Source organism: Molothrus aeneus, chromosome 2 (genome assembly GCF_037042795.1).
Source record: "Molothrus aeneus isolate 106 chromosome 2, BPBGC_Maene_1.0, whole genome shotgun sequence".
NCBI classification, from domain to species: Eukaryota; Metazoa; Chordata; class Aves; order Passeriformes; family Icteridae; genus Molothrus; species Molothrus aeneus.
Window position 1 is genome coordinate 46,189,963 of NC_089647.1, and position 23,708 is coordinate 46,213,670.

At 40.8% G+C, this 23,708-nt stretch overlaps 1 protein-coding gene across 2 annotated transcripts in view; it reads left to right on the forward strand.

Moving 5' to 3' along the window:
* Positions 1 to 7,546: 7,546 nt before the first annotated feature.
* CDK8 (cyclin dependent kinase 8) overlaps positions 7,547 to 23,708 on the forward strand; it is a 68,793-nt gene continuing 52,631 nt past the window's right edge. For both annotated transcript variants that reach the window (XM_066544847.1, XM_066544848.1), the window contains exon 1: positions 7,547 to 7,827. In XM_066544847.1, coding sequence (XP_066400944.1) covers positions 7,700 to 7,827 — 128 coding nt within the window. In that variant the 5' untranslated portion in view covers positions 7,547 to 7,699. The remainder of the gene's footprint in view (positions 7,828 to 23,708) is intronic.

A 23,708-nucleotide genomic window follows, 5' to 3' on the forward strand; every position in this document is an offset into this window, starting at 1 on the left:
GGGACGCTTTTCCTTCTTCCGTCACTTTGCCTCCCTTTCTTCCCTTTTTGTTTACGTTTCTTTCTGCAGGAATCTCCCACTGAACTTTTTCTAAAACGTTCAAAAAATAATTGCTGGGTGTCGTCACCGCAAGCCACGATTTTAGTGACTTCATTTGCAGAGCCTTGGGTAGAAGTTCTCCCACGCGAGACGCGGAACCTCCCACAAGATTTTGCCGGTTTTAGTGGCGGACACCGCGAGGGCACCCACAGTGTGGGTGGGGCCCGAGCTGCTCGTGCGGGTTTGTCTCCACACACCTTGCACAAACTCTCTGAATCGGCTAAATGAGGGGATTTCCCCAGTAGGGTGCTTCTGTGTGAAACCTCTGCCTCATCCGTCTCACGTCCAAACTGCTCTTGTGTTCAAACTAAAATAAACAAGAGTTTGGGTATTTTTTGTACAGCTGGTCTCGTACAAAGGAGCGCCCTCGGTAATGGATGAGGTGCGAGGAAGGGCTCAGGGCTGCTCTCCGGGAAGGTTCTTCCACAACACACCCAGGATTTCTCTATTCTGCTTTAAGGAAAAGAGTTTGCACAAATGTTATATTTACGTTTGGTGGTAATTCCTGTTCTGCCATTAGGTGGTTTCCATGGGACAAACTGACGGCTGGTACAGATTCTTAATACTGAGGCCAGATCAGGAACTACTCTTTGCTCACTGCATTCAGAAACTGGCAACCTCTTTGTTTTTCGTGTGCCTTGGCACAGTATAAATAATTAGTATTTTATTATGATTCACCTTGCCTGAAGATCCAATTTATTTTCATAATTAATGTCAGAGTACATATACTATATATATATATATATATATATATATATTATATATATGGTTTTAGTTATGTTTTTTTAATCTTTTCCTCCCACAGCCCACTTTTACTAATCATTGTTCCATAGTCAAACACAACATCTCCTCTGGTATCAAGCCCACATACACACTCTTCATCCAGAAGGAAGTTATGATTTAGATGGGTGAATAAACACGTTTCCATACCAAAACCTTTTACTGAATTAGTTTATTTTCCACTGACCCGTTCTCCAGCACAGAATTTGGTGTCCATGTCCTGTTCATAGTGATGTTTCACAACAGCACACTATAACTAAGTAAAGTACTTGTTCATTTTATGTTGTGTTGTTAATACAAAATGACAAGAGTAGATCTTAAAATATTATTGCACTGTAGCAGTGCTGTCCACAGTGAAACTGTCTCTTTGCAACTATAATAAAAATAGCCTCTGGAGGGCAGCAAACCTCAGGCAATTGCTAAGTTTTGTAATAATTTGAGAACCTGGATTTAATTTGATTGTTCCGTCTTTTAGGTTCTTTAGAAAGTAGCTCTATTCTCAGCATCCAGGGTTCCAACATTCAAGGTATATAGTGTGTCAAAAGGATGGGGCCAGGCTCTTTTTGGTGGTGCTGAGCAATATGACAAAGGGCAATGGGCCCTTTGAAACTGATGCACAGGACATTCTACCTGAACATGAAGAAGAACTTTTTTACTGTGCAGATGACTGAGCAGTGGAACAGGCTGCTGAGAGGGGTTTTGGAGTCTCCTTCCCTGGAGATATTCAAAAAGTTGTCTGGACACAACCCTGGTTAACGTGTTCTAAGGGACCCTGCTTGAGCTGGGAACCTGGACCAGATGACCATTGTGGTTCCTTCCAACCTGACCCATTCTGTGATCCTGTGAATACAGAAAATTGATTACCAGGACGTGACTACTACCCTTTACATGGCTCTTGTTTGCCTGTGTGTGGAATACAATGCCCAGTTTGGGGGTCTCCAGTAGAACAATCCTGATACGGAAAATTCCTGATGAATTGGAGTGAGTTCTGCTGAGTGCACAAAGATGGTCATGGGGCTGGAGCACTCACCATGTGAGAGAGGCTGTGGGCTCTAGGACTTCTTCCAGCTGGAATAATGGGCAGCCTGCCAATACTGACAAGGAGCTTACTGAAAAGACAGAGGCAGGATTTGTATTGAGAGAAGGACAGAAAAATTCACCTGGAGGTCCAGAGACACTATGGAATCTCCCTCCATAAAGGCTTGAGTGGAAAAACGCGCAAGCAACCTGAATTTAAGAGTAGCCTGCTCTGAGCAGGATATTGTCCTAGATATCATCCAGAGTCCTTTCCAACTTTAATATTTCTATGATTATATGAAAAAATATAAAGTTATATTTAATTTCAGGGTTTATTTCCTCTCAGGCAGGGCTTTTCTCAGTAACAAAAGTGAGCACAAGTTCATGGCCTGAATTTTCAAGATTTGCAGAGGCAGAATCAGAGAATCACTTAGTTTGGAGAAGACTTTTAAAATCCAGTCCAAACCATTAACCCAGCACTACACCACTAAACCATGTCCCCAAGTGCCACATCTGCATGTCTTTTGAATACCTCCAGGGATGGTGACAACTGAATCTCTGTCAGGAGCATAACATAGGCTGATTGTTACTGTAGGTGGTCCCAAGTCTGGCAAACAGATGTTTCACTGAATGCAAGCACAACTCTCCTATACAGCACCTGGATCCAAAGGACTGATGTATGTTTGTTAGTAGCTTGCATTCCAGCCAGAATCTAGGATGCTTTGTTAGATCAGTTTTATAGTAAAATATAGTTGAATGGAAAAAAGCCCAACACATTGTTTTACAGAGGAAACTGTAGAATCAGCACTTTAGTTATCTGTATTAAATAAACTGCTTTTTTTAAGTGCTGCCACTACTCAGCTCACTCATATGCACATAAAAATTGCAAAGTTTCTGAAAAATACTCAGACTGTGCAAGTATGACAGTTTTTTTTTACATACAGAAAAGGAAAAAGTGCCACCACATTATTGTCTTACCTTCAGCTCTCCCTGGACTAAACAAAAAATTGAAGATGTGTAGCACTTAGCAGGACTGCACTTTTTCAGTCAATACCAAGCTGGGAACACTTCAGTCACCACTAAAGAATGTCTGTATGGGGATATGGGAAAATTTTAGCAGGTAGCTACAGCTTCATGAAAAGCTTTCTGAAAAGCAAAAGTATGCTCAAATTAGGCAAATTAGTAAGTGGAATGAGCACACACTCTAATGGCATGGGGAGACTGTTGTAGGTTATCTACTTATAAAATACACAGATGAGAAAGCAAAAATATTAGTTTGCTTTTCTTTATTTTTATTCTATTTTTGAAGGCAAAACAAAAAGCAAGTAGCTCGCTGTACACTTCCCAGCTGTAAGCTTTGCTTCACAAACTTTGACTCTAGCACTAACACCATGGCCACAAGCATGCAAACTCATACCCCTTGGGGTAGATTGTTTTTCTGTTGTAATTTTAAGCTGCTCCTTATTGTAAGTTTAGAGTGGTTTGTTCCATGTACCCCCTTCAGTTTCCTCAAGGGTTTTGCCCTGAAGTTGTTCACTACTATTTTCCCACCTAATCTTATGTCACTCCCCATGTCAATCTCTTGGCACTCTTGGCATGGGCCAGGGCCAGGAGGTGTGGGCTGGCCAGAGGATCACCAAGAGACTGCCCGTGTCAACCCCTCCCAAAACCAGCTTTGTTCTCAATATTGCTGCTCCCATGTCATAGTTGAGATGGTCACAATACAAAGCAACACTCCATTTTCAGAAGGCTTCAAAGTATGCATGCTTTTTATACATTCTTACAAAACATAAGGTTACACTTTACTCATTGGTCAGGAAAGACAAACAAAGTGCTTATTGAAATAGACAGTTGCAGATTTCTCTTATTTGTCCTTCTCTCTTTCTTGGTTTCTACATCAACGACCTTGGTAGGAAATTCTTTCAGGGGTAAACATGGATTCTCTTATCAAAATTCTCACAAAATTGTGGCTCACAGAAGTCGCTGCAAAACTTCTTCCACACACCCATCCCCCAGGTGACAGCATTTACTTATTGTCACAATCCAGCCTGTTCCCAGAAAATCCAGGCTTTCACCTGAAAGACAATGCCCTGAAATACATTCAGAAGTGTTTATTGGTGTCAGTCTTCCTTGACTACTGTTCTCTCCGGTCACAGCTCGCTTTGATAACTGTCTCCAACCCACTGCACGTTACCAGTGCTAACATAGTAACAGTGGCTTTCCTGTGGAGAACTTGGACATTCTTCACATCTGTAGTGATGCCAGACCAAAAAATGTCAAAAGTGTGTGTGTTCTGGGCATATTAGGATTTACACAAACTCAGAACAGAAGGATATGCTAAAGCAAACCATGAATGTTGTTAGAGGAAAAAAGAGAAAGAGGAAAGCTCCAAAAATCTAACTTCAGCAGGATGTGTTAAGCATATATTTTTAAACTGAGTCCTGAGAGAGCATGAGAGAAGGGAACGAAAAACAGGCAGTAAGAGATAAGAAATCCTCTCAATTGAAAGGGCCACTGTGGGGATGGAGACCTGAGGGTAAAGAATACCAGATCCTGATTGTGTCTGTGTCTGTCTTTTGAAGAGCAGACCACAAATTAAACTTTTCCTTGAAATTATATTACACTGTGACAGATTTTTAAAATTAAGCACAGAAAGTACGCATCTTTCCATGAAAGAGAGTTGAAAGTTGACCTTGAAATGTCAATATTTATTTTTCATTATAAAAAGAGCCAAAGTGTGCTTTCTGTTTCAAATATCTCTTGAGTTGGGGACCATACGTCTGAACTGGTAAAATCAAACACTGGTTTCAATGCAAGCACCTGAAGTGAAAACAGAGCGAAGGTGCACCAGGTTTACAGCTACACTCATTCTGGAAGGCATACAATTCAAATGGTATGTAAAACTAAGGAAAAAAACATTCAAGCAAACTTGTAAATATTCTTAGAACAGGACCAACAATCTGGAAAAGAAGATATTTTGGTTGTGGTTTTGATTTCTCAGAGTTTGTCAAAGTATGGAATTCTTTCCAAATGTTTTATGCAAATGTGAAACATAGCACAGGTCATCAGAAAATTAATCTGGATTGTCTGTTCTTGTATTCCTTCATGATCTCTTTCCTTTCTAAGCAGACATTGTTTGTCTTCCACACCCTGCAATGTTTCAGCTCGGGCTGGACTAATCCCAGCCATTAATTACCATGCAGTAACTGGATCCACGTGGAGGAGTTTGGATGTTCATTGCCTCCACAAAAAAGTGATAAATAACACACAGAAGAGTACAAAGTTACAGAAGTGTGGTTATTGCTACCTCCCCTGCTGATAGGACTGAGGGTGGGGAGCAGGCCAGAGGTACTGTATATGGTGGGTTTGGCCATGCAAGCTTGGTCCCTTACTGTCCCTGAAAGTCCCCAAAGCCAAGCAGTCCCTGAAAGCAGAGATGGGGCTGAGATGGATGAACTTTGTAAAGTGGATGGCATCTTCCAGATTGTTTGATTTCTGCTGGGCTGCCCTGACCTGTGTCTGTTTGGTTGGTATAGTGAAGTGCTGGGCAATGTACTAAAATTTAGTTGATTTGCTGGGCAAATAAAGTGTAATTTTGCTGCTTCTCTCAATTGCACTTATTTTTTGTAACACGTGTCTAATTGCTTTATTCAACATACATAATATCCCTAACAACTACATAGCAACACACTGAAAGTCCAACTGTGGGCATCTGTCATGAGTCTGATTGAGTGATGCCAGCCTGGGAAGCAGGCACAATCCCCAATTTTCAGTACTAATGTGTAAATGAAAATTAAGACTTATAATTGAAAATTGAAATTATTTTAGATTATTCCAGAATGTTGTTGCTTCTTTCAGGAGCCCTCACGTTCTTTGATATCTCTAAGTTAGGGGATTTGAGTGCCTACTTATTTATTCAATATGCTGTATTCTTGACATGAAACGTGAAGCATGCATGCATGACTATTAAAAATGCCAAAAGCTGGGCTGTAAGTAGAGATTGCTGTAGCTTTAGTTTAGTTCCAAGCTGCCTGTTCTACAAAATTACCAGCTGACTTTGTGTTGGGTGGGTGACTCCGGCTCTGTCAGCCAAGGACAGGAATTGGGAAATGCCCAGTTACTGGTCACATACAAGGGCCTTGCTAAACACAAGAGTTTTTGTATTACATCCCTATAGTAAAATGCAGGGCAACCCTGACGAAGGGAGGAAATGATGAGGAGGACTCCATGCATATCAGAAGGCTAATTAATTACTTTATTATACTATATTATTCTGTGCTATATTACACTGTATTACATTACATCTAAACTGAATCTGCCCAAGGACTCAACTCCACTCAACTGCCCAGAATCTCGTGACTGTCTGCTGACCGACAGTCTGCACACGCGCTTGGCCTTGATAGGCCAAGGAAAAAAAACAATATCACTTTGGGTAAACAATCTCCATATTGCATTCTATTTTTGCACAAACACAGGCGCAGCAAATGAGATAAGAATTGTTTCTTCTTTCTCTGAGGTTCCTCGCTGCGATTCCCAGAAAATATCCTTGGGAAGCTGTGCCTTGCTTTTCTCTGTGAACAGAAATGCGGCCACACATCCTGACTGATCTCAGCAGCCACACAGAGAGCAGGTTTGTCAGCGCTGTGACATCCATCTGTCTTGAGTGCTGTGAGCAGCCTGGGACACCACAATATAAGAAAGACATTAAGCTATTAGAAAGAGTCCAAAGCAAGGCAACCAAGATGGAGAAGGAGCGGCTGAGATCACTTGGTCCGTTCAGCCTGGAGCAGAGGAAACTGAGGGGAGACCTCATTGCAGTCAGCAACTTCCTCATGGAGGGAAACAGGGGAGCAGGCACTGATCTCTGCTCTGTGGTGCCAGTGACAGGACCACAGAGGGAATGGCCTGAAGTTGTGTCAGGGAGGTTTAGGTTGGATATTAGAAATAGGTTCTTCACCCAGAGGGTGGTTGGGCACCAGCACAGGCTCCCTAGGGAAGCAGTCACAGCACCAGCCCGACAGAGCTCAAGAGGTGCTTGGACAACTCTCCCAGGTCCATGGTGTGGCTCTTGAGGATGGTCGTGTGCAGGGCCAGGAGCTGGACTCGATGAACCTAATGGATCCCTTCCAACTCAAAAGATTCTGTGATTCTCTGATTTTGTCCATGTTCATAGTTATGGAATTGTCTTAATTATAGAGATGCTAAGAGATGCTCAGAGCAGCAGGGACCTCTGCCCTCGCCAGCCTGGATCGAGCCGGGGACCGGGATATTCACGGTAGCCGAGGCCCCGGGAAGGGACGGAGCGCGGGTCGCGGTGGCTGCTGATGGCGGGCCCCGTGCCCCTCGTGCCCTGCCCACGAACTACAGCTCCCGGCATGCAGCGCGGCCCAGCCTCCCTCCCTCCCTCCCTCCCTCCGCCTGTACTACACCTCCCGGCGTGCGGCTGCAAGGCACGCTGGGACGGCCCCTTCCACGTGGTGCGCTGCTCGCGGCCGGGGAGGTGCCCGCGGTTTGCGACGTCCGTTTGCGGCAGCGCGCGCGGGCGCGGCCCCGAGAGCCCGCCCGGGGACCGGCGGCGGTGCTGCTCCTGGCGCGGGGAAGGGAGGGACGGAGGGAGGGAGCGCCGGGGGCTGGGGGTCGGAGCGAAAGGAGCAGCCCCGCCGCTGGATGTTCCGCGGGCGGCGCGGGGGCCTCCTCCTCCTTCTCCTCCTCCTGCTGCTGCTGCCGCCGCCCGGTGTGTGCGGCGGGGCGGGGCGCGGCTGCCGGGGGTGGCGGCGGCGGCGGATCGCGGCGGGCGCCCAAGATGGACTATGACTTCAAGGTGAAGCTGACCGGGGAGCGCGAGCGGGTGGAGGACCTCTTCGAGTACGAGGGCTGCAAGGTGGGCAGGGGCACCTACGGGCACGTCTACAAAGCCAAGCGCAAGGACGGGTGAGTGAGCGAGCGAGCGGCTCCCCGCGGGACCCCCGGCCCGCCCGCGCCCTCCTTCCCCCGGGCGCCTCCTGCCCTGCAGGCTCGTGTGCCTCCCCCCGCTCCCCACGTTAGTGCCGTCCTTTCTCCGGCCCGGCCGGATCCCCGGCCGGCCGGCGCCTGGCTCCCCCCGGGTCACTGCGAGCCCCTCAGCGCTGTGCCGGAGTCGTGTTTCGGTAGCGGGTGGGCTTGGAGAAACAAATTTTGCGCCCGAGGAAAACCGTTCCCTTAATGGATTCTCGTTATGAGTAAATTAGTGGCCGCTTATACCGTTCAGCCTGATCATCGGCTCATAGAACAGGGTTTTTTTGTTGTTGTTTTTAACAATGCTTTTTTTTTTTTTTAATATGATTTATTACTTGTAGTCACCATTTTGGGTCGTCTTGCTGGCTGCTTCAGAAGCCAAAGTCTCCTCGTGCTTTTGGGGCTTTAGGATGCTTTAAGCCACCTTTTGTGTATGAGCAGTTCTTGTTCTAGACCTGAGAAAATTAATTGCTTGGCATAAACGTTTTGAAGAAAGACCGAATGAAACTGTCATTTAGGTTTCCCTCTTCCGTGGCATGGCATCACTTGCTGAACAGCGAAACAATAGGAAGTAGGGAGCAGGAGAAACGGGAGAGGCACGGGTTGTTCCTGTAGCAGGTTCTAAATTTTGAATTGCATCTAATCTTTCTCTTAAAGTCTCACCGCAGTGGTGCTCTGTATGCTGTCATTCCAGTAAGGTGCATTTCAAAAGTCTGGCTATTACTTTTACATTGAATAAATGAACTTCTAAAGCAGACAGTGGTCAATCATGGCCAAAATACGATCTGGTTGTGTTTACATAAGCTTTTGATTCTAGAAGGAAATGCTCTGGCTGTTACGTGGAAAACAGCTGTAATGAAAATGGTTGCACCTTGTCTCGTCTCTGTATTAAACATGCTGATATTAATTGCAGCACAGTTACTTCAGCCTGAATTTTGTTTGATGGTAGGAGTCAGGTAACTACTTTTTTCGCAGAACGTTTATATTTGGATCCTTCCAACTGTCCGTAGGAAAAAATCTTATCTTGCCTGAATTCTCTCTATTCTGGGAGAGCAAGAGAAAAAAAAAAAACAAAAAACAACAAACCAGTTGTAAGTGTGATAAGCTGTTGCCTCAAGTCTCCTTATATGCAGGCACAAATGCTGCTGATATACCCAGCCCTGGTTTCTCTGCCCATACAGAGATCTGTAATATGAAAAATAAGTCGAGGTACTGAAAGATAGGGCTACATTTCTAATGTTTGTGTCAGGCAGCTTTGCAGCTGTTCAGCATGTTGGACTGCAGCAACGTGTAGGGAATTCAGCATGTCGTACTGCTGAAGCAGTTTTGGTGAAATTATCGGTCTGCTTGATGTTGTTTGGGAAAGAATGTTTGAAAATGCTGCTGTTTTGAGAAATTACAGCAAAAAACGGAATTGTTTGCTTTAAAAATGGATAGTTGCTCGAACGTGGTTTTACAATAGGATGCACATGTTTTTAGATTTTCACTTTTGATGAGGGGGGAAATCAAGGTATGGTATTTGATTAAAGTTTGCGGGGAAAAAAAAGAAAAAGATAAGCAGTGTATATTGTCTCCTTTTTTTCTTTGCTTTGTTGTTCATTTAGTGCCTTGTTTCCCATCCCTTTCCGTAATACCTCCCATTTGCCTTTCTGACTTCTGAAAACTTTTTCTTTTAAATATCCTGTGTAACTGCCCTTGGACGGTCACTAAAATATGTAAACTAGAAGCATCCATAGATGGTTTTGCAGCTTGTAATATGTTTGTACATGTGTGATCTTAAATTATAAGGGTGGAATTAGGCTTGAAGTTGAGGGTTTTGTTTACATCCTTTTATCCAGAGGGAATTAGTTAAATCAAAGAAGCTAATAATAACATTTAGTAATAACAGTTAATGTTCCTGAAGCTGTAGTAATGGATGGAGGTTATGTCCTGTGGTGGGGAGTTCCTGCAGCAGAGTTCAGTATTTGTTTATTTGTACATGCATATGTTCAAAACATACTCTTGCATTGTTTTAGTAATGGTAAGTAATGATGGATCAATAATTTTTCAGTTGTTTCTAGAGTCTATACAGCTCAAACTTTATTTTTTATATTTCCCTTGAGTTTACAAGCGTTCTTTAAATTTTGCTACATGATTCTAATTCTTAAATTAAAGTAGCACAAATCTTCTAAGATATGCATGGTAATTCTTGTAGTACTTAGAAGAATGGCATGCAGGACTGCCAATACTTTGTTAACAGTACTGGTTCAGCTTTTTCTTAAATGACATCTTCTACTATGGATGACTAAGAGATAGAAGGATCACAAAAAATAACTAAATTTTAGTAATTGAGTTTGTGCAAATGTTTCTTCTGAGGCCCTTGGTGATAAAACCCAGTTCTAGAATACAGCAGTCTCTGTAGTACAGCTGCAGTCTTCACCTCCTTTTTTTTAGTTTTATTTTACTGCTTTACATGTTTTACAGCTGCCTCAGAGGTGCAATAAGGCAGTTGAAAACTAGATAGCAGCTCTGTATCCTAATCCTAGGAAGTTAATTGCATCATTGGATCTACACAGGAGTATTTTGGAGGACAGTCTTTCAGGAATCTTGATGGAGTGAGAATCCTTCTAATGAAGGAGAGGTGTCCTGTGGTATGTGTGCTGGTGACCAAATGGGAGTGTAACCAGGGTTTCTTTCATGCCTTGCTCCAAGAAAAAAAAGCCAGTGTAGCCCTGCAGTGCCCCTTGCCTCAAGGTGAGGCTTGGGGTCCATCTCAGAGGATCACCAGGTACAGGTCCATGGACATTTCTCACATATTACTTGCCAAACTTTACCCAACTGAATCCGAATCAGCTGAGTGACAGTGTCAGGCATCATAATTGGGCTCTATCTGATGCATTGCCTGAAGCACAATGGTATTCTGGAGCTTTTATTTTAATCTCTTCTATTTTAAGTTTGTGGTCTGTCTAGGTGGTTGAATCTTCCTGGCTTTTTATTGGATGGTGGTGTCTTTTTCATCAGTGCAGTACCTGCAGTGGGCTCTAAAACCTGCTTAGAGCAAAATCTGGAATTGATGGGGTTTATTTTTATAGCAGAAAGATGTACAAAGAAGCATTTGACGCTAATGGGGTTTATTTTTGTAGCAGAAAGGTGTACAAGAAGACATTTGACTCTAATGGTATGCACTGGGAAGGGAACACAGGCATGGCATGGTGAGCATCAGTCTTCAGATAAAGGAACTGTTGCTCATCTCTAGTGTTTGTAGGATAGTTTACCTTTTTTTTGGGGGGTCCAGAAAATGTCCATTATTTCCTGCATAAAATTTGCCTTATGTGCCACTTGGGTGCTCCCTCAGGAACACTGCTCAACCCTGCTATTAAATCTACCTATTTGACTTATGCAGGACTTGTAAAATATGCCAGCAGTTTTTGTTGTGTGAACTGGCATGCAGATCTACTGTTTTTACTTTTTTTTTCTCTGCAACTCCTTGGGAGCTGAGTGCCAGTCATGGGCAGACTGAGGTGGCAGGACACCGGGGTCTCTGGTGCAAGCCTGGCTGCCCAGCTTGTGCAGCACAGGAGGTACAGCCCGTCCTGGGGCTGGCACCTTGTGCTGCCCACGAGTTCCCAGGCTTACTGGGATTGGTCTTCCACTGCTTTCTTGGCTCTCCTCTCCCTTTTTATGGTACAGCTATAGTCAGAAACCTGAGAGAGAAGCCTATTCTGCGGAGGAAGGCTGACTGTTTCAGTGGCAATTTGGAGTGTTTCCAAATAATCATTTTTCCTGTTTATTGGATGTGGTTTGAATGAGAATAAGAAATTACTGAATGTCCCTGTTAGGCAGTATCTAACTTTTTAATTACAACAGCAAAAAAATTATGTAATTGAGGGTCTTGAACTGTAGAAATGTTCCCTGGTGCTTTATTGAAAGCTTTCCTAATCTCTTGGAAAGAGACTTGAGTGGTGAGACCGAAGGTGGGAAACCAACACTAAGCAAACTGGTGCTGTCCTACTTGTTGTCAGGAACTGTGAGAAGTGATGTTGGTCCCGAACACAAGTGGAATTGGACTTTTTTTTTTTTTTTTTTGTAATTTCAGCACTTAGAGTTCTGTGTTGGAAGTATTGCTGTACGTAGGGGAGCAGATTGTTTAATTTGAACCCACTGACACATTGTAATTGGCACCATGAAAATACATCTTGTGTGCTTCAAGCAGTCAAATGTAATCTACTTTTTTTCTCCCCTTGAGGGTTTGTCTGAGTTGTAAAAGAAGCAGAATGGTGGAAATCTAGTAGATGTCCAGTAAGTTATTGGGTTGCATAATCTCTAATGTGACATTACTTTCTACCTACCAATTAAAGGATATTGCAAGAATTTTGATTCTCTCTCAGTCTCTCAGAAAATCTTGTATAAAGAGAAACTGAAGGGATGAGGAATATTTATCTTGGAAGATAGAGAAGGCAGAACTGTTTAAGTTAGATAAAATAATGAATGGTTTGGGTAGTGTGCAAGATTCTTGTGCTATTTTTGTTTCACAGCATTTGAAGATGGATGACCTGGAATGTTTTCGGGAAACATAAAATATTTTAATGCAGTGTAGATAAACTGCATAACCTATTGTTGAAGGGAAATGATAAGAGCGTAGTGTCTCTTCTGTAATGTTGTCAAAACCAGTCAGTTCTGACTGTTGTAACTGTAGAAGTTCATTGCTCACTTACAGATCAGGCAAAGCTCTGTAATAGATGCAGAAGAACTGCTTTTGCTTGCTTCAGGAATTCTGAGTTTTGGTGATGTTTGTTTTTTTTTTAACACTAAACTACTTTCTGGCCCTTCATAGGGTGGTTAGCAGATGAGTTCCAGTTTGTCTGTGTTTGTGAGTGTGTATTGATTGAGTTATATTGGATAAGTAATCACTTACTTTGTCGAGTTCTAAATCAAACTTATATTTACTGAGAGGTACATGTCAGATTAAGTCTTTTTCTGACTTAGAGATGAGGCAGCTGAGAGGCATTTTAAAAACTTAATCTATTTTTAGTGTCACGTGAAGGATGAGACAATACAGATGCTACAATTTACACTATTACAATTAGAAGCTATTTTCTAATTATAATATGTTATAAACATTTCTTGGCTTTGAGAATTTTCTACACATTAATTTACCACATTACACAGAATTTGGGAGTGCCACAAGTAATGAGTTAAAATTTTACTTGGTGAGAAGTGAAACAGTGGGGCTGGACTTGAAGCGTCTTGATTAGTTCTGTATGGAGCCTTTATAGGAGTTATGTCATGAACCTCATGCTATTAGTTTTCACTATAAATTTCCAGACAACTCTTGTCTTCTCTCAATGGTGATTTTGTTGTTGTTGTTTTTGGCTGAATGTTTGTGTGTTGATTTCAGCTGTTTTGACCCGAAGTAGTTGGTGGAGTTTGCAGGCAGGTGGTGAGAACTGCAGAGCTGGCATGCAAGCCTTTGGCTTCTGACTCCTGTCAACAGTGGTGTGGAATTTCTAAATGCCACAAACTTTATTTATGTATGTAATATGTGGTATTACCTTCTTAAAATATATGCCCTGAGTCTCTTTTGGATCCTTCGCCATAGTAGTTACAAAGTTCCTAATTAAACTGTATCTACATAATGAGGTAGGCATGCCATATTGCATAAAGTCTTGTGCTCTTACATTTTTCTGGTCAACCACTCTTTTAACTGTCTTCTATCTTCTTCCTTCCCTTCTCACCCGGTTACATGGCTCCAGGCTTTACAGGTTTTTAAGGTCGTGTGGTTGAGAGAGTCCTGCTGTGGCCTTTGGACCTTATTTGGTGTGATCTTTTGTTATCTTGTCACAGATGTGTTGATTTATTTTCATACCCTGCAGCAAAGGTGAGTTGGTGTTTCATTCCTACCCAAAGCTTATGACAAGTACAGAGAAGAGGCTATGAAAGTAGTGTTGCAAAACAAGAAAGAAAAACACCAGAGGTCTGTCTCCATGTAGTTTGATTCTGGATTTATAAATTACAGTAATATGTGTAAATAGTGGGGGCGTGGAGTGGCTAACGCGTGTACGCGATGTCCCATTAGAGAATAGGGGTTCGTTTTTGAGGGTGTTGATTGTACAGGAGGCTGTGTTGTCACAGAACAGTGCTGCTGATAAAAGGCGTGCTTTTCTTTCTGGTAGCCTTCAACTGTAAAGCAGCCTTGAGTTTAGAGTAGAGAAGTCTGTGTTTTGTGAGTGGATGGGAATAAAGTTTCAGTTTCAGGCTTTATCCCCCCGGTGCTGTACCTCTCATGCTTCTCTCCCTCCACCGTCCCACATCTTTTCTTTGTGAGCTTGGCAAGTAATGCTGCATGTTACTGCTACGTGCAGGCTGATAACCATTCAGGAGGGTTTTGTGTTCTGGCTGGCTAGCCTGCTGTTCTTTCTTGTCTCCTCCAAGGCTCAACAAATGGTTTCTGAGATCTTGTCAAGCCCCATAATAGCACATTTGGGATTACAGCCCTAGCTTTATTCATAGTTACAATTTTTTGTTGGGCTACTTGTGAATGAATTGCTAACTTCTGTGTGTTGAGGCTTCCCATTTGAGAGATAGCTGCTTGAGTTTGGAAATCACTAGATGATCTTTAAGGTCCCTTCCAACCCAAACCATTCTGTGATTTTATGAATAAATATATTGAATTGTATACAGAAGCATACAAAGTCTTTAGTAGATTATATAGGAAAGGTGCTGGATAGTCCATTTTATATTCTGGGTTTTTTTTAATGGAGGATTCTACTGATGTTGCCCTATTGCACGGGTTTTTTTGCATAACCTAGTGAAAGTCTGACTTAATTATAGGAGCATTTGGATGCCAAAGAGTGCTTGTAAGATTGTGTGACACTAAGCAAAAAGATACTGCTGTTCAGAAAACAGTTTCTATTCAACAGCTTCTTAACAACCTTGAGTGTTAAGTGGTAGTATGGCAAAACATATTGTGCAGTCAGTTTAGAATTTGCAGGAAAAGAACTGTATAAGCCATGATTAAAGCTGCAGATACTTTTTAAAGGACAAAATGTTCGAGAGAGCATAATGATTTTTCTCAACTACAGATGCTAGCCTAAACATCAAAAATTAAAATTATCCTTGAAAAAATGCACGTTTTGTGAACAGGCAAGAACACAACTAAAGGTCACTGAAACAATCTGCCTGTTTTTCTGGGAAAGCTCTGCTGTGTGCTTGTAACACCTTGCATACAAGATGTTGACATTTGAATAAAGGACACTTGAGAGTTGCTCTAAAAATGAAGACTCAATTCATTACTGTGTGTGTGAAAAATAAGTGCAGCTGAGAACTTGAAATACAAAAGGATCTGAATTGCAGAAAATTCTTGATTCGACTTTTTAATTCTGGCCAAGATACATTTTCTGTGAGAGGCATAGCATTACCCTGTGAGTGGGGAGCCCTAACTTCAGATGTACTTCCAATTACGATTTGCATTCAGATAACTGGATAATCCCACAATGAAGCCTTGGAAAGTCAGGTTTCATCAAGTGCATTTTCTCACAGAACCTCTGAGCAAGGTATGAAGCTTAATCAAAGCAACTGGAGCAAGCTTTACCTGGGGGGACTTGAAGACACCAAGGCAGCAAACTTGTCCCTGACTGTAATTTGAATCTTATCTAACTTTTTGTGCTTGAACAGCTTGGCTTTCAAAATCTCTCGTTTCTTTTTGGGTGAACATCAATCCTATTTAAGCAGGGTGGAACAAAACAACCCCTCGCAATTAAATGTGCTAACAGTGCCATTCACTGTTATGTTAGTTCCATTGTGTAAAAGCCCAACTGGAAGCTTATGTGACTGCCAGATACCAGAAGACGTTTAAGAAAGACCAGCTATTGCAACACGGAAAGGTCTGTGGGTGGAGTGTAAGGGTGGGGGAACAATATCATTAGGACTGCATTTACATCTGCCACTTGTTTGCCTGTGCTGTGTTGGATCAGTGAGGCTGCAAAGCAGGGAATGCAGCAATGAACGGCTTGTTAGCCTCATTTCATTTAGGTGGGTGCTTCTGGGCAGTGAAGAATGCCTAGCCAAAACTTCATGGTAGTGAGTAGTTAGTTAGTGAAACAGATAGGGCATGCACAGAGGGGGGCATCAACTTGGGACCTGGCCTACAGTAGGGTGAAAGATGGAAACCATTACTACCGAGGACTGTCTGTGATAAACATGGGTTGTTCTTTGCTCCTGGCATATGCCGAATCTGTACAGGGTTAAAAAAAAACCAGACCTGCTTGAAGTACCACTTCAGTTAAAAAAGAAAATATGAGGGATGGTGGTGGGAGGAGATGGCCTCTCAAAGCTAAAAGAGAGCCAAGATGGTGAAGTGTTGCAAGCTGCCTGGGAACAGTTTTTGAAGCTTTGCTGGGCACTCAATGACTGAGGGTGAGTAGGTACTCTAAACCCATCAATTAAAAAAATGTGACATGCTCAAATAGTAGAATAAAGGAAGCCCTTGGGAGTGAGGATATGTTCTTTGAAAAATTAAGTCTTCTCTGAAGGATGAATAAAGAAATAGGAGCAAAGTGAATGTAGACATTATGAAAGAACTTAAAGGATTAGCAGTGAAGACAGTGATTGAGGGATCTGTCTCAGGTGCAGACAGTTGTCAAGGTGAGATATCGTTGCACATCGGAAGGAGCAAATTTCTAACCAGAAAGTATAACCCTGTGCTTTAAATTGTCCCAGTTATGAAAGGCTGGAAAGGGGCAGTGGTGAGATCAGATTTTAAAAGGACTTTCTGGAAAGTGGAAAGTACTAATTGGTAAGGCGAACCAAAAGCAGAGATAGTGGACCCATGGTAGGTGCTGAGATGGAGAGAACAGTCTTACAAAACACATTCAGCACTTCATAAGTCTATTAAAATGCATCAATTGAGTTAAAATATAGGCTAAGGACAATGCAGTTTATGTAATCTTAACTATATTTTCAAAAGGCATCCTGTTAAGCTTCCTACCAGAGACTAAAGCTGAATTTAGAGGTGGTCCTTCTCTGTATGGAGAAGTTAGAGATGTGAAGTAATGGTGAGAGGTCATTAGTGGTATCTCCCAGGAATCTGTGCTGCTCAGAAGGTTTGTTTGGAAATCGCTTGCCATAAATAATTGGGGAGAAGCTTTGCTGATGAGTGTTACTTGGGATACTGAAGGCAAGGGCTGATCATAGGGCTTTACCCTGATCATCACAATCTCCGAATAACACATTGTACTTGATGTGGAGCTATTTATTTGGGAAAATGGTCCTTTCTTTGCACACACACAAGTTAATTATTGTTTAAGAAAACAATTGTGGAGTTTATAATGACACTTTCATGAAAGTGCTAGTTCAATGCAAGCAATTGCTAAAAAGCAGAGAGAATCACAGAACTCAATAGCAATGGAGTGGAGCACAAAACACAGTGCCATTGTTGGTTTAAGTCTTATTTTCAGTATTGTAGGTGCTTCTAATTCCTTCATCACAGAACCGGCAACAACTCGGGAATGTGGAGCAGTGTCTGTGTGAAAACTTCATTTATTCCCATGGACAAGGATTCTTTTGTCTGTGAGAGCACGGGATGGGCAAAGTCTCTGAAATCTTGAGTGTCATTGAGAAGAAACAGTTGTTCAGTGACTGGATACATTTCTGAAAGAGAATTCTCTTAAGGGCAAATAAATAAGCTAATATAATCTGTAGACTTGTAGCTCCTGCAGTAGTGAGTTTGTGACTGTTAGGCTTTTTTTAAAAGCAGCAAATAATGTTGCTTCTTCTGTGTAAACCAAGTAATGTCATAGATTTGACTACTGAAGAAAAATGGGCCAAAAATAGAAATTACCCAATGAAATTATGGCTTTCTGGAGTACAGACCTGTGCTTTAACCCAGTTTGTAGTTGATGCTTTGAAATGCTGTGCTGTCTTTATGCAGCTTCTAGTTTCTGAAATGGTACAAGTACTGAGGTGAGTTAAGAGCAATCTGAAGAAGAGAAGGAAAGTGCAGATGAATTACAGCAGTCTTTTCCTTTAGAGATAATTTGTGTAGGCACTTGTTGTTTTGTTTCCTATAAAAGTACTGGTAAGACTGCCATGATCTTTAGTAAAGCACCATGGAGCTTTGAGTCTGGAGCAGGGGTCTGCTGCCCATCAGCTAATCTCATAGGAGTGATCTTCATAATTGTGTGGATTTAAACCTAGGTTTTAGGCTGGCTGTCAAATTACAGTTTTGTGTATTAAGAGACGAAAAGAGAACCAAATCCCAGGGATTCTCTCCCCTGCAGAAATTTTGTGATGGAGCTAGTTGCAGGGCTATTGGCAAGATGGTCTTTTTTGTTGGGGGTTTTTTTTTTTGCTTTTTTTTCTGTTTTTTGAGTTATGGACAGCCATACTTCCTGTGGTATTACCACTAGAAAGCAGGGTGTGAAGCGAGTGGTATCTTGCTTTTTCTCCTCCATCTCTGTCTCTGTCCTTTACTCATTCCTTTGCTGTCTTTTGCTCTCACCACATACTTTGTTAATGCTGGTTTTGATACTCCTTGTACCCTGCTGTAAATGGACAGAATTAGTTAACCTATGTTAGTGAACTTACTTAACATTAGTTAACTTCTTTTTCAGAAGTAGATAACTCTTAGGAAAATGCAGGAAGTGAGTTCTGTCATGGAGTGTGGCACAGATCACAGCTGGCATAAAGGAAGGGAATTTTTTGGCTGGGAGCAGCAAGGCAGAGATGTTGAGAGAAGACTTTCCTTTTGACTGCAGCAAATTCTTAGATCAGAAGAACCACATTTACAGTGCATCATTGAATTTGCTTGGTTGCTTTGAACTTCCTGCCAAACTACATGTTGTGGCAAAAGTTGTTAATTAAAAAAAAATAAAATCTAAGAACAAAAGGAAAAAAGGGAATCAGTAATTGCCGTTTGCCACATCAACCATCACAGAAGCCCTTGTATTTATTGGCTTGCTGTTGATGGTTTTTCCTCCAGCTTTGGAAAATACTTTTTCTTTACCCATTAAAAGCTCTGATTATTGGAGGATTTATTTTGAAGTAGAAAGTATTCTCAGCATGAACCTTGCTATCTGTTAAAAATAATGATGCTGTTCTGGCCCAGCGATCTTGCCAAGTCTTCCTAAGTATTTTGGGAATGGAAAAAATATTGATGCCTTAGCTGGACCTTTAATAAATTCAGTTCTGTTAATGCATTTTCCCCTGGACTAATTTATTTGTGTTAGCATTGAGGTGAGTAATATGGTCTTTTATTTTCATATGACATCTTGTAAAATCAAATCAGAGTCCATGAAACCAGCTTCAGTGAAAAACTGTGCACCTTATATGCTTCTATCCTTTAGTAAAGGTTTTTCTTTTTGCTTTTTTTTAAAGCAAACAGTCTAAAAATTGCATGTTAAAGTGTTGACTAGACTCATTCTGAAGCATTACTTTGAGGATAAGCTATATGGGGGGGGGGGGGCAGCAGGGGGCTGATGGCAACAATGAAGAGCACAAACTGTCTTTTTTCCCTGCTTTTGCATATGCTGTCTTTTGCCTCCGCATTTTCTGTGTATCATGTGCATGTCTTCAAAAGGGGAAAAAACCCAACCCTTACCATGCAAATTTATTGGAATTTTGCCTTAGAGAGAAGTCTTTAATTTTTTTCTTCTGCTGGATTGTTTAATGTTTACATTTTAAATAAGATTTTTCTGCTAGACCTTAAGTTAAATTTTTAATTCAGCTAGAAATTATTGACAAACTTGCAAGATATTCACTGCCTAGCATTAAGGCATTTATTTTTGTTACATCTCCAGAAAAAAAAGAAGAGAAAGAAGAGAACAGCAGGGTAAAATTAAAATGAAATATGAAATTTCTGTCAATTTTTCTCAGTTTTGCAATGTACAAGTTTTGCAGAGATGCTGTGTTGTTTGGAGACTTCATTCAGCTCTAGCGGATTCTAGACAGTTGAACACCACCTTTTTTTGTTAATTTTTGTTTGGTTGGTTTTTGTTTATTTTTAACATGTTTCCATGCATTTTTATTCATATTTTTTGTGTAACTCACATTTGAAGTTGAAGAAGTAAATAATATTTATTTCTGTATAAATGGGGAAGCAGTCTGAAATCTCCCCTTTGGGAGTGAGCACCCTTGAGTGTGTGACAATTTAAAGAGGTCCTAATGCTGGCATCTGTATTAGAATGGGTGGAAGATACTGCTTTTAGTGGCAAGGAAAAATATGAAAGAAGTCACACTACTTTATGAACTGAATTTAATCTCATCTACTGATTAACTAGTACCAGCTGCACTTTATTCCCTTCTCTTCCTGGAAAGAGATGTTCTTTATTTTCATGCTCTCTTTGTAGAGGAGAGAAGAGTTGTAAACTGCTCTTTTTAGCTGAAATGCTTAAAACAATAGTTCAGATTCACAGATTTTCTGACTGGGTTGTATTATTCATAATCCTTTCTCATATATTAATATATAAGAGGCTTTCATGACAAAATCTGGGATTTTATCTCAGTTTTGGCAGATTTCTTCCTTGAAAAGAACAAGCTAGAATTTATGATGGGATAAACTTTAAGCTGGTTGTAAATACATTTAAATACTCCAGGCTTGAATAAATCTGAACTTTTAAATATAGTCATGCTTTGGTTGTGTGGAACACAGTTTATAATAGAGAAGATAATGTTAACCTATTTCCTGTAGGTTTAATGCATGTTATAGAACTACTGCATTTTTCAAAATGTTTTTAAGTTCAGTCAAATGAAGAAGCAGTAATTTGAGCTAATATTTATCTTCTGATTTGATTTCATCCAACTTACTTTAGCCAATTTAAGTGAAATGTGCTCACAAGACAAAACCCATGAATGACTCTTGTAAAATTAAGTAATTTTTAGAATAATAATTTTTTGGGAATTTATATTCATAATATGCATAGAGCATCAGTAAAAGTAAAATAACTTTCAAGTCCTTCTTAAACCTCTATAAGAGAAGAACATAATTTTAGTTTATATTGTTTCTGTATTTTGAAAAATAGGTGTCTTTAGCGATGGTGAATTTTTCCAGTGATCATAATTACTTCTGCAGGGGGTGCTGCACTTAGCTGGCAAATGTGAATGTACTGCATCCAGCTGATGTGAAAAAAAAAGTACTGGTTAGAAGCTAATCTAACATCATCTTAAATGTGGACAGGAACTGCTGTACTTCTGCTGTGTCTGCTTTTCATTTTTAGCTAAGTCTGGTGTTCATCTGAGCACTCAGCAGGCCACTTCAGTGTACTAATGGGGCAGAAAGTGTACCAGAGAAAAATCTGGAAATACCTTTCTGAATAAGGTCAGAACAAGCTCATCTCCATCAGAAATGAGTGCCTGGGCTCTAGTGCAAAGGACAGGAGTGTGTGTGTATGAAAAAGGGGTTGTTTCAGCAGGAACTCATTGACTCAAAGCAAGCCATTGTGCAAAACTTCTTGGTATTTTTCAGTTCTTTTTGTCAACATAATTGGAAAACATTTTGATATGTGAAAACCAGCAGGTTTTGTAAAAAGGAAATTACAAGACGATGAAGTGGTTGTCATTGCATCATTGTTAGCTCAGATATTTTTGAGAGAATGATTTATAGGATTTTGTTCTTTATTTTAGGATTACCTGAAGGTACAGGGTCAGTGATGAGATTTACTGTGTGTGCTAATTAGCGTGACAAAAGTTTTGACCTAAATGTGTTTCTGGGAATTCAGGTGCTTATAGTTTGACTTCTCAGCTGTTGTACCTAGTAGCCAGTATCCATTTTTTCCTGTACAATTTATTTTCTGCTGATGCACATAATTTTTGCTATTTGACTGTTACCCTCTATCTTCACAGAACTGTTCTATCTCATTCTGCAGAGTTATACCTGGTCAGCATTGTACGTTGAAATGTATGCAGTGATAACTGCTGGGTTCCATACATTTAAATGTCTTTACAATTTGCAACATTTCTCATTCTCCGCTGTTGTGACAATGTAAATTTAAATTTTATTGTATTCTTCAGTTTTAAAGGCAGTTTATGTGCTTGTTGAGGATTAACCTCAGCAGCTCAGCCCCATGCAGCTGCGTGCCGTCCAGGCTCTCTCATTTGGCCCTGCATGTATGATGAGATCATGTCACAAGCTTTGCTAAGGTCAAGGTAACATCCCGTGCTTTTTCACTGTCCTCTCATTGTATGGGACACTCATGTTGATGAGACACAACTTATCATTGGAAAATCCTTGCTAGTTGTTCCCAGTCGTCTGCTTTCCCTAAAGTTTCCAAGGAGGGTTTGCTGCGTAACCTTTTTGTAGACTGAGATTTGGCTGGTTGGCCTATAATATCACTGAACCAGAGAGGTCAGTGATATTTGCTCTTTTTCCCTTCTCAGAGAGGTCCCGATATTTGCCCTTTTCCAATGATCAGGAATCTGCCAGTGTGCAGTGTGACCTTTTGCAAATGACAGAGTGGCTTTGCAATGACATTTGCCAGCACCGTTAAGCACCCTTAAATGCAGCCCACCTGGTCCCATGGACTTGAGTGTCTCCAGTTTGTTGACATTGTCCCTAATTTGGTTTTCCTCTACTTCCTTTCACCAGGACTGTGCCACCAGTGTTGAGAATGTGTAGTTGTGAAAGTGTGTTGTGATGTGAAAACCGATGCCAAGAAGGCACTGAGAACCTGAGCCGCTTGTGTTCTTTGCCCCTTGGTTCTCCAACACACTGGGATGGTAGTTAATAGGTACAAAATGCAAAACAATTAGAACTACTGGTATAAATAACTTATTCTGGCAAGATTATTTAGTGCACAGATGTGGTGTTGATAATAGCTGTGGGAAATAGATATATCTATTTTTGCAAGTCATCATTTGAGTGGGTACCAAGTCTGTCCTCATCTTGCTGTGCTTTCTAGAAAATTATGTCTTCTTATGGTTTGTATTTAAGTGTTTGCTGTGGTTGTATTAGGGGCATTTAGTATAAAAGGATTAAATCTTTCAAAAACTTCATTTGTGCATTTATACACTTCCCAGGAACTGAATTACTGCTTCCTGTAGACTTCATTGGATCTCTTGTATGACTAGGGGGATTCTAATTTATTTAAAAACAAAACCAAAAATTTCCACTGGTGTGACTTGGGAGAAGAGATAGGGAATGATGCCACAAAATGAAAATGCCAAGTCTCCTAAATGTTATACTTTGCTGTTGTGTTTGATTTTCATAATTTAACATGTAGAAATTAAAAAAAAAAAAAACTACACATGTTTTATTAGTAGGCTTATTTTTCATTATCAGGTTTTTTTATATTTTTAGGGAATAAGAGTCATAAACAGTTAAGAGATTCCTTAGTTTTCTGTAGAAGAGATAGTGCATTTATAGTTACCTTTGGTAGTTGAAAACTCAAGTTGGCTATTTCCTTCACATGTTTAACTGCAGTCAGATTTACATCTCCTTCTTTAGGAGATGTAGACACAACTAATCCTACATTGTGACCAGTTAATTTTGAATTTGAGATTTTTAACTGTAACATGAATTTACCATGATCATCCCTGATTTAAAGACTTTGGTACTTTATTCTGCTATATTTATTACTAAGATGAATTTTGAACCGTTCTTATGATCTGAATAAAGGGTATATTGTAGGGTTATGTCAATACATTTCTACAGCATTTTTGGTATGTGAGATGAAATAACAATTCATTTTTTTAGAATCTGCCTTTTATGTAATAGGCCTCCTTTCTTATGTACAGATTTTTTTTAGGTGCAACATCTTTTATACTTTTTAATGGTACTTTAGTAGGGTTTTTTTTGCTGTTGTCATTAAAATCTGTTGGACGTGGTGTTGAGGGTAACCTTTTTTTCA